General features: G+C 38.7%; 1 protein-coding gene across 1 annotated transcript; it reads right to left on the bottom strand.

Annotated features, from left to right (window-relative positions):
- Positions 1-837: 837 nt before the first annotated feature.
- On the bottom strand, positions 838-8,753 carry LOC104081515 (killer cell lectin-like receptor subfamily F member 1). Its single transcript, XM_009584297.1, has 6 exons — positions 8,690-8,753; positions 4,511-4,609; positions 3,178-3,309; positions 2,443-2,594; positions 1,423-1,538; positions 838-967 (listed from the first exon to the last, which is right to left on the bottom strand). Exons 1-6 carry the CDS (start codon positions 8,751-8,753, stop codon positions 838-840), a joined length of 693 nt encoding a protein of 230 aa, XP_009582592.1.
- Between the last annotated feature and the right edge of the window lie 2,832 nt (positions 8,754-11,585).

Here is an 11,585-nt window from a genome sequence, read left to right on the forward strand (position 1 = left end):
AGACCTGTACAACTTATCTCGAGGTAAGATCAGGCAGAAAAGAGCAAACGTCTCTGAGATCTGCTGCCTCATCCTGATCAGTAGCCTCGAGATGTAGGAGGGCTGCAACATCCATTTTTGACTTGTAAAAAGTGTCTGTGAAGTGGACTAACAAAAGGAAGGCTTATAGCCCTTTAGCCCCATAAATATGATTTTGCCATTTCTAGCATGTTAATAGAACAAAGACATCATATCAGACAATTAAATCTCACATCCGAATTGAAGAGGTATTTATGGGTTTTTTAAGTGCCAAATTCTATAACACTGAATGATGTACAGGAAATTAAACTTTTTCGAAAAAATACTGGATTTTGACTTTCTCTTGTGTAGAGCTATGCTGTCTTCCCATATTGGACCTCCAGTGGTGAGATTTGCAGGCTCATTTAAGTGCATAGCACTGATTATCACCTCTTCATCTGAAGTAAGGAGCAACAGCAACCTTTTGCCTGTTGTATGATCTAGTTGCCAGGCTGGTAGAAAAACCTTCATTTTACCTGTGGTTTACACAACTCTTAGACTCTATAAGCTACTTAAAGTTAGCAAGCTGCTTATTTTAATAGCTCTAAGGGGCAGTGCATCAGCATGCACAAAGACACATAGATTTTATACCTTCATTCTCAAAAGAAGAGAGAGACAAGCCTGAAATCCTCCTGGACTTCAATCACAAATAGAATCACAATGCATTGATTAATCACAATTCTGGTCAACAATTTCCCCTTAATTTTACATCAGATATCCTACCCACTGTAAAGTGGTGTAAATCTTCAAAGACCCTATTCACTTGCACTTTACAATATCTTAGATACCCAGTCGGACTGCACTCCTCTTGCAAATCCACTTGTATAGGGAGTGGCAGTTATCAGCATGCATTTCTGTCAACTTATAGGCAGCACATTTTTCTTCATTCTTCCTTCCTTTTATTGTAAAACTGCAAGAGCCAAACAACACACAGATATGAAGATCATTGAAAAAATTTGTTTGCATATACAAAGAGTGAAACCACAAAGACTGGATTTTTTTGTCTTTATGCTGTAATTCTTTTGATTCCCTGACATACGGACAGATTTGTTTAGTAAGCTTCACCCTTTCTCTGTTTCCCTACTTGTTATGCAGCTGGAAGTAAAAAGCTTACACAGCATAGGCACCTCCTAATAAAATTAGTTCCTCTTCAGAGAGCTGTCAAGGAATTTCACTTTTCAACTGCATGTTTTGATCAGAATTCTGTATTGAGAAAAATCAGAATAGGCTGAGCTGCCTAACGGGAGTATGGGCCCTGATATCTTACTACTACTTTCTCACGGTCTAGTGGCTGAATAGCCTGGGCACAGCGAGTGGAGAAGAGGTCATGGAAGCTAGCACAGATTCATTCCAGAATGAACCTACCTGCGCCCTGGATGTTTGGGATCATTGAGCCATATCCATCTTCCTTCTTCCTCATCAAAGCTTAATCCAGTCCAAACAAAGCCAATGTCTTTATCCTTTTGTTTGTTCAAGAAATCCTAGAAAGAGGTATGTCTTTGAACTCTCATAATAACGACACTTAATAGAACTCCAGCATAGTGGTATAGCATACTCCAGTATAGTGGTAACTAATATTTTAAAAACAGTAAGGCTTTCATGCCCAAAAGATTCCAGAGAATGTTTCCAAGAAATTGAGAAGAAAAAAAAACACATGGAAATTAGTTCAGATTCTCAACTGCACCCAGTACTGTGGCTAACGATGGTAAATGGAGCAACTAAGGAGCTAACCTTTGGCTCCTTGCTGGACCCAGGCCCATTCCACTAGCACATTTTAGATGAGGATCAGGCTAATCTGAATTATGGGAGTTGAAGCTACCTCCTCTTTTCCCCCCCTACAAGGAATGGAGGTGATCATTTTGCCAGCTCACCCGCCTGGGTGCTCTAGAAATGACTGTCTGAACCTGGTCACCTTTAAGCAAAACCAGTAGCACAAAAGAGACACCCTACAGGTTAGAATTTGGTCCACAGAACTGTTCCTTCTATTGCCACAGACCCAATACTGACATTTAAAAACGTACAAAGTATAGAGAAACAGCTCCATCCCCCAAAAGAAAGGCAACAGCCTTTATGACAGCTAAGTTCTGAACAGGTTTGATTTTGCAAAAATCCTTCAAATACCAGCTGCTTCTTGCTGGAGATAATCTCTAGGCATATCATTGCATCTATTTAAATGAAGCATAGGCCACTGGTCTTTTTGACACAAATATTTCTTAACATGCAGAAGCCAATCATCAGTGCACTTGCCACTGACAATGCCTTTTATGAGCGTATCGGGATTAGAAATGGCTTCTAAAAATACACGGAAAGCTCTAGTTTGATATGTGGATTCACAAAGTATAAGTAAAAAGAATATTTGAACCACAGAGTGCCTTACAAGCTTACCATTTCAGTCTCATCCTCTATAATCAGGAGCTGAGATTTTTTTCCGGAGCAATACTTTCTACTATTCTCCCAGGTGTCACGAGTTTCTGAGTAGAAATAACATCTCCCATAATGCAGCTTCCAGCCAATGGGGCAGAGTTCACATCTGGAGTCTGTGAAGAATTTGGGGTCAAGGGATTTTGTCACTTCTTTTTTTTTTACAACTGATATCATTATTATTGGCTTCTGCTTTTTATGGGGCTTTTGAATAAGAGAGTAAGAAGCTTTAAACCAGGAGTGGGGCAGAAATTGCGATGGTATAGCTCGTTTTAAGAAAGCACGTGTCCCTGCTTTGCAGTAGTAATAAGGGTGGTCATTCTTTGATTAGGGATGACCCTGTGCCTTTAAATATTTCAGAACTCTAGATAATTCTACTAAATATTTTACATAATAATTGAGGTAAAAGCCATGGATAAAACCCCAGCTCTGCTGAAATCACTGGGAGTAGTACAATTCAATGGCATCCATGGAGAAATAACAAAGATCTTTAGTAACACTGCACCACTTTTATTTTTTGCTTAAACTAAAAATTTTCAAGGATGGAACTCTAAAATAGATCACTTTATACATCTTTATCAATATAAACATTCTGGTATCTAAAGGTCAATTCCTTTGTGCAGGTGTTTATTTTTATATTAATCTTTTCAAGAGCTTCAAACCATTTATGCTACTATGAGCAAGACTTTATTTCCTTACCGTTTGTATGCATGCATAAGCTTTCCTTTAACGCAGTCAGTAAGCTGTTTTCATGAAGATCTTCCTCAAAGATACTGTCACTTTCAGAAAGATTTTCTCTGGGCTTCCACATGTCACTTGATAGCAAGTCACCTGGACAAGAATCTCCAACATTTTAATGTAAAGCTCACAAGTCAACTGTATAGAAACCCCAATGTATTTTTCTGTGGATAATAATAGGAGCTTTAAGTGGAAACTCAGATTGCTCGTTTGTCCTTCCAGCTCTCCTGTAAATGGTGGCTGGAGAGTTGAGCATCCATTAAACAAATACATGAGGTGACTGACTTCACAAAGACAGTGTAGAGTCCATTACTATCATGCTTTTGACAACATGGTATGAACAAGTGTCTTTCAAATAACACGGTCCTGCCTCTGATTTTCCAGTTCCTGAAATTTGTATTGAACATATTTCAGAAAAGAATGGGTTGATATGAGAGGGCAGGACTTGCATCCAGAGAAAGGGAGAACATCTGACTCTGCAGGATACTTATGCCCAGAAGTGCTTCTGAATTCTCATTTTCTCCTGGGTTCTCAAGTGATTTTGATGTGCAAAGTGATTTTGATGTCCAGAAGCAGGCTGGACATTTGGACAACTGGGCCAAAATTTTCTAAAGGAGGAAACTAAAATTAGATTGCTTGATCAATATTCAGATGCTTGTTGATGGCAACCTAAAAACTTTTTCAACTTGCTTGGCCAGGGCAAATGCACGCATTTCTCTCTGATCTCTAAGTTTAGATGCTCAGGGATAATGGCACACATCTGTGCTGGATAGGTAAGCTCTGTACACACATAATCAATGCTAGCCGTGACCCAGTGCTTATGCACAAATTCTGTGGCCAGTGCAAAGGCCAGTTTTATGAACTCAGAGGCACACCTTTTTATTTCATTACTAAAAGAGTTTTTCCAAACTGATGGATGGATGGATTCTTTGGCTAGAAACCTTGGTGGTTTGTTCTGTTTTGGAAAGGAAGAGGAGGGACTCTCAGATTGGGTGACAGGAAAGTCAGGACAGGAAAGGCTCCAGCCCTCTTCATACACCCCAAACATTCAACTGTGCTCTGAAAGCCACTGACTTTCTGCAGATCCATAGCCCCAAAATGCCGGTGACTCCCTCTCACCTTCATCAGAAACACAATAGTAGAAAGCATGAGTGGTCTTGTCACCTTATCAAAACAGTTTGTTTGCAAAACTTGTTTAAGTTAAGAATTAATACCTGTCAATTTCAATGACAGGTATTAAAGCAAAACATTCATTGACAGGAATTAAAGTAAAACATTTCACTTGGTCACTCACACTGCTGAATTAATGTGATCACAGCTCCCAGAAATACAACATTCAGAAATCCTGAGAGAGCAGCAACATACCGCAAGCCTGAAGAATTAGACGGAACTTCTGCAAGAAATAAGAGGGTTTTACAAACACAGCACGAGATGCTGCCCAGTACGTAAATCTGGGTTTCCCTAAACATCTTTCAGACAGAACGTCCAACACTGTCACTTTGCCATGTGCTTTGTCACAGTTGCTTTTTCCCTTCTAGTTGCCTCCCGCATATCAAGTGGTTCATGCACCTAATAAACGTTCATTTATGAAAACTTTTTGGGGGCTTGTATTTTCTCATGCTGTCTTCACTGTTTGCCACTTCATTTGAGGTTTTGAGTGGCACAGCTCCTGAACAGTTTCTGCTTCTTGGTAGCAGGGGGATGTCATTTGCAGATATCACGAAGACTGTTAGATGTCACAGCAAGCACTCAACATACATTGCTAAAAAAAACCTCACAAACTTAGTGAAAGAGGAAGAACTGAATTTTCTAACAGCTGCAAAGAAAGAGATATATATAACGTAACAACAAAAATGAGGTTCTAGGGCTACGAACACCAACACTATTAATCAAGAAAGGGCCAGTAGCTTCTCTGAAAATTAGCAATTAGTAGTTAGTCCTGTAACTCCAGGACCCACTAGTTTTATCACATGTACACTGGATGCCACATCAAAGGCCTTTAGAAAAGTCCACCTTATAATTTGGAGATCTTTTTTTTTATTGAGTCCTTGATGTTCAGACAATCCCAACTGGAAAATTACTACAAAATGTTTAAAAAATTAAGTAGCAGTGCATTAAACAGGGCTTCTTTGGAGACTGGATGCTTGATTAAGGTCAGTGAATAGAGATGCAAAAACGAGCTTCCTCACAACTCAAAAAAACCTACGTTTAATTAGAATCAGAGAAGCCTGGAAATGCACAGTCATGGTGAATCTTCCTTCTCAATATTACCCAACAATCTTAAAATTTATTCTTGTAGGACTGTCACACTCCCACCATGCCACTTCCTAGTGAAACCTGCTGCTCTGTTTGCTCACTCACTATATTTCAGGATTTCTACATGTCTTGACGTAGAATCACAGAACAATGTAGGCTGGAAGGAATCTCAGGAGGCCATCTAGTCCAGACTCCTGCTTAAGGCAGCTCAGATTAGAGCAGGTTTCTCAAGGCTTTGTCCAGCCAATTTCTAAATATTTCCAAGGATGGGATTCCACAGCCTTTCCAGGCTCCTGTCTTAGTGTTTGACCACCACCATGGTAAGAAAAATTTTCTTGTATCAAATTGTAATTTTCCATGTTCCAACTTGTGTCTTTCAATGTGCACCTTCAAGAAGAGTTTGGTTCTGTCTTCTCTACATCCTCCCATTTGGTAGTTAAAGAGAAGAGAAAGACTTCCTTCAGCCTTCTCTTCTTAGGGCTGCCAATTGTCTCAGCCTCTCCTCCTGTGTCACTTCTCCAGCTCACTATCTCAGGAGCCCTCCATTGGACTCATTTCAGTAGGTTGTCAGTGTGCTCTTGGAAGGGGTAGTGCTATAGTTACTGTAGGCTGCAATACAGCAAAGATCTTTAAAATGACTGAGGCATAAAAGATGCTCTATGATGCCTCAAAGGATTCCTTGGAGCAAGGAGGAGAACAGCTAGAAATTGCCTAGCTATGCAGGAAATGTCATGTTAATTTTTCTTCCTAGCTTTCTAACATTAGTGTTTGCAGGAAAATCTTTGTGAGTGTTCTTCTAGAAAGACCAAAGTGCAATACACTGTTCACTTTGTCCAAACTTAACTTAATGGGAAAAAAAGATTTTACATGCAAACATCCCTTGAGTTGGGGCCCAGGAATAAAGTCAGAGAATAACAGAAGGTTGATTTTCCATTTCATGGAAATGGCCATTCTTGGAAGAGAAAACAGGGTGCCAAAATGTTATATCTTGTAAAGAACTTGCTCTGTAACTAGTAAACAAGATCAGGAAGTACCCCATGGAAGTATTCTTTAAAAGCCATTACATTTCAAATGCTGGTCGTCCAGATAAGATGTGGATCAGCTGTTTGAAAAGTTCTCTGCTTCTATATTCTCTGCTTCTATATTGAATATTTTTATATTCAAAAATATAATGCATGGAGCCGTATTTCAGATCATGAAATGACTTGAACTTTGTGCTACATGATAAACTCATTTCCACTAACGCTTTCACTTCATGTCTGGTTTCTAGCTGTCATCGTTTTGCACAGAGGTTAAACATTGTTTTTCCTGATTTGTCTATTCAATCATACTTACTTGGGAAATGCTGTATCTGTGACTAGTCATTTTTAAATATTCAAAGAGCTAATCCCCACTGTTTTATATATTGCCACCTTATTTAGATGGCAAATATATGTAAACAGAATGCAGTACTTTTCGCTGGCTATGCAACATATTATGGTTAAGCATCCCTGTGTGTTTTCCTTCTTCCTTTGGGTATTATGCAGTGATTTTGACATAAAAAGGCAATCAGGATACCTTGAGTCTAATCTTAACTCTGCCATGATTTGCACAATGGCTAGACTGCAGGCAAAACAGTAGCAGTGACTTGTGTAAATACTCAGAGTAGCACTCAGCTACCCAGGGTGAGCTCTGGTAGCAGCAATACCACAGAGCTGACAACGCAGCACAGGCTAACAGCTTAGTGTTTGCCCAGCTTCTCAGGAAAGCTCAGCAGCTTGCACCACCAGCAAGACCACATGGGACTGCAAGGGGGAAGGGGAGCTCTGTGGTCTTCCTTCTGTACTACATGAACTGGCACAGATATTGCACTAGATTATGCCGATGTGGCCTTGCGACCATTTCTAACCACTCCAGTGAATACACTTCTGTATTCCGTATGTATATCATGCTGCCATGACTTGTCTGTGTCTGGTCTAAAGCTAGCTCACACACCTTTCACTACAAGCAGAGACTCAGCTTGCAGTGCATTGTTTAACAAGCTAAATGAAAGCACTCTTCAGTTGCTCACCTGAAGTCTTTCTGCTGCCCTGTCATGTCATGCTATCCTGTCATGCAGGTAGACAATCAAGATAGAGCATTTTAAACATGGCTTTGTCACTGTGTGCTCTGCGTGTTTGTGGTCACATACTATTCTGTATATGTGCCACATACGCTTCGTCTGATTTTCTGCTTCTTTGAAATGGAAATATTCAATCTACTCCATTACAGCAATGTTTTTGTGCACTTTGACAAATATTTTACAGACCATTGAAAATTCTTAGTTAAATAAATATTAGTTTTTATGAGTTTTCTGATTTTTTTTCTCAGTTTTGCTAGTTCTGTGCTTTTACTGCAGTTGGGAACAGGCTCTCAGCTAAGTTCTTGTAATAATAGACAAACTGGCACAATTTACATCAATAAAGTTGCACACAATTTATCCTGCCATATGGAGTAACTGAACCTGGCTTTTGCTTTTTTTCTATTAAAAATTGTTCTTTCATAAATGTGCAGCCAGGATTTCTCAGAAACTGATCATCATAGTTAATTAACTGTTTGGAAACTGGATGTCTAATTTCTCTGAGGACTTCGTATTTATGATCTGAGAAGCTCTTCCCTGGGACACTTAAAAGAAATAAAGGTTAGCAAGGGTCAACTTGAAAGCCTTCCAGCATATATCTTTGTACTTTCTCCCTTGCTGCTCCTGGCACTTTCGACAAAATTCCCAGAAGTTGTTGAAAAAGCTTACTGGACAGTAAGTTACTGTCTTACAATTTTCATTTAAATGATTCCTAAATTCTTCTTAGCTGTAATTCCTGAAAACAAAACAAAGCAAAACAAAAAAAACCCAACCAAAAACCCTGTAGAAAACTTAAATGGCTAATGAGCCATTAACCACTGCCAAACTTGCTGACAACTACTGCCTCATGTTTTCCTCATATGCCTCTGTCTTCTAGTCTCCATTTTATACTGGGACTGTCAGCACCAGTACTCCAAGCCTGGTGGTACTATTAGTACTGCATTTTATCTACTATCCATCACATTTCTCTGTATACTGCCATATACCATTGGCAACTTTAGTAGCACCAACTAAAATTTTGACAGGTATATGTTTTTTTATGATAACTCGAATATGAGATTTATTATTTACAAACAAGTAAAAAGTCTGAAGACATACCATAAATGCTTATATGCTCACCTGCATTGGAGCTTTTCTTTCTTGCTTTGAAATGAAGTTCTGTGTAACCCTCTTCATTCTTCATCTCAAGGTCTTTTTATCACTTCTTCCTACTGAAGACTGTTTGACTGTTAGCGTCAAACTAGGTTATGGGAAATGTTTCAAATGAGTGTGATAAACAGGAAGGGGACAGCAGATGGCCATTTGTGCTTTTATCTGAAGCCATGCAGTAGCAGGACTATGAAAAGGAACTTAACAGTATAAACTGCACAGACAAGTGAACTCCTTTTCTCTTCTTTTTCATTTCCTCTGTCTTTCTCTGACAAACTCCAGACCCTTCTAACAGATACTTCTAACACTGCATTTTCTCCAATGCAATATCACAGTTCTCAAATGCAGTCTTTCAATGCACACACACTCTTGCACATGAAAGAATCTATTTGAGCCCCTCAAGCCCATTTCACTGGATTGATAGACTTTTCTCATTCACTTTTTATTAAAATCAACTGTGTCAACTTCTGTGTTTTTCTCAAATGCTGAGAAATGATCTTGCTTTACCAAAAAAAGATCGTGTGCACGTCTCATTAAATAGATGGAAAGGGCATTTAAATACATGTATTGATCCTTGGTTGTGTTTTGTGCCTGTCCACTTGAGCAACTGTTCATAGATTTGAGCAACTTAATGCCTTTCTTTAAATGGAGACTGAATCAGATCTGTTCAAACATCACAGTTTGCAATGTTCCTGTTGCACTTCAAAAGGACAAGCCTGGGCTTTTTTTATCAGCAAGGAGTTGTCTACTTTTAAATTACTGTGCACAGTCTCTTCCAAGTTGGGGATTCTAGTAAGTTCTTGGTGCTCTTTTAAGTGCTAGTCTGGAATATTTCCTTCTGGAAATTGAGGATTCAGTAGAAAGCTGAAAGGTGTTTTGTTTTTTTTTTCTCTGAAATGCTTATAATTATTTCTGGCTGTTGTCAAATTCATCAGGTTTTAATCAAGGTTTTCTTTGGGTCAGGACTACATCCTGGCTTTACCTTTAATCTGCCCATATAGTGTCTAGTGGTGACACATCATGGGAGACATAGACCATCATGTCATTAGCTGTAGTATGCAATTAAATACTTAGTGTCCTAAACACATATCTCAGTTTGGAAGAATATAAATGCAGAGCACTAGACAGAGATTATTCACTGATGTCTTAAACAAAATCTCTGTGATTATTAGGAATGGTCATTTAAGTTTGGAAACCAAAGTAACTTTACCTCAGCTTTTATATTGTGGTTAGTACCTGAAAGCCAGGGTCAAGCTGTATGCAGCACAATCACATACTGAAAAAAAAAGTGATTTCCAGAGAAGTCTTTCAAACACAGACATACTACTTGAGGCTTATAGATCAGTATGAAACAAAAGGTACTGAGTGACAAATGAATATATTCTCCGTTTCCACAAAGAGGTAGTACTTACCATGCAGCATCACAATGCTAAATAACTCTCCTGTATCAAGTGCAAACAAACTCTTGCAGTGTTCCCAAATTTCTGAATCATTTTCTCGGAAGATGCTTGGAGGACAAAGTTTGAATATGGAGTTTTTAACTGTTTCTAGAACAGCCCTCAAATGATTTGCATGCTCTGAGCTATAGCTTTTACATTCATCAGATGCAACAGCTGGTCTAATAAAATATATGACAACTCCAAACAAGCCTTGCTTCACTTAACACACTTAGATTCTTCTGCATCTAGCCCCACAGCAGATATATGGGACTTACTGTAAAGTAAACAGAAACAACACAGAAACTAAAGGTTCACAACTTGATATATTTCTTTAAATGATTCTTATGTTTTTTTTTTTTTTCCCTGTCATGGTTTCAGGAGCTGTGCTGTGATTTTTTAAATGCATGGCTTCAACTGCATTGGAATTACAATGGAGGGAGCAGGAGGAAGGTGTTGTTTTAATCTTTTTGTCTTCATTTCTCACTATCCAAATCTATTTTAATTTGCAATAAATTAAATTAACTTTCCCCAAGTCAAGTCTGTTTTGCCCATGATGGTAACTGGTAAGTGATCTCTCTGTCTTTATTGTGACCCACAAGCTTTTTCATCTTATTTTCTCCCCTGTCCTGTTGAGGAGTGAGAATGAGAGAGTGGCTGGGTGGGTGTCTGGCAGCCAGCCAAGGTCAACCCACCACAATCATTTTAACAGTCTATATTATTTTTTCTTTTTTTTCTTGTGTATTTGCTAAGCTATATAAAGCTCTAGTAAATCAAAGGCAGTGGATCCCATGGTTGTCTCAGGAAGCTCTTAAAAAGATTAGCAACAGACCACCCATGGGAATAATGACAGAAATTGATTCCTATGTGGATTATCCTCCTGCATAGGAACAAACCAGTTTTAAAAAAAAAGTCATGTATCTGGTAAATACACTCTTCAAATTTTAGTCTTTTGTTTCACTTGTACTAAATCCCCTTTACGCTCTCAAACTAGTTTTTAAAAGTTTGGAGTAGAAGTGAAAATATATTCATATATCTACACATAAAGATTGCAGAAAACCCACCCAAGGAAAGGAAAAACAGTCTTTCAGGCTAGAAAGAGTATTTCCCCCCCTCCCCCCAAAAACATTAACCATGCAATTGATGCATATATGCAGTACACATGCAGTACAGCCAATTAACATGCATATTAAAACCTATGTAAACATTAATCTTTGAGCAGCCCTTCTTGGTACAGTATTTTCAAAGATCTGGGTTTTTGACATCATTCTGCCAAGGATGGCATTATTATTAATTTTGTGTACTGCAGCCACGCAGTCCTGGCACAGTGAGTACCATACAAATGTATGACAAGATGGTGATTTTACCTTGTGAAACTTATTAGCTACTTCTACAAAAAGATATGCCAAAGAGATGGATACAGAAGGAAA

Source organism: Fulmarus glacialis, unplaced genomic scaffold (assembly GCF_000690835.1).
Source record: "Fulmarus glacialis isolate BGI_N327 unplaced genomic scaffold, ASM69083v1 scaffold26698, whole genome shotgun sequence".
Taxonomy (NCBI): Eukaryota; Metazoa; Chordata; class Aves; order Procellariiformes; family Procellariidae; genus Fulmarus; species Fulmarus glacialis.

Bases quoted from the DNA above. Each gene is read 5' to 3' on its own strand.
- LOC104081515 (XM_009584297.1), bottom strand. From the start codon at position 8,753: ATGAAGAATGAAGAGGGTTACACAGAACTTCATTTCAAAGCAAGAAAG. The intron at 2,595-3,177 runs GTAAGGAAATAA...AATTCTTCACAG, and splicing joins CTTATGCATGCATACAAACG to ACTCCAGATGTGAACTCTGC. The intron at 968-1,422 runs GTAGGTTCATTC...TGGCTCTTGCAG, and splicing joins CCCAAACATCCAGGGCGCAG to TTTTACAATAAAAGGAAGGA.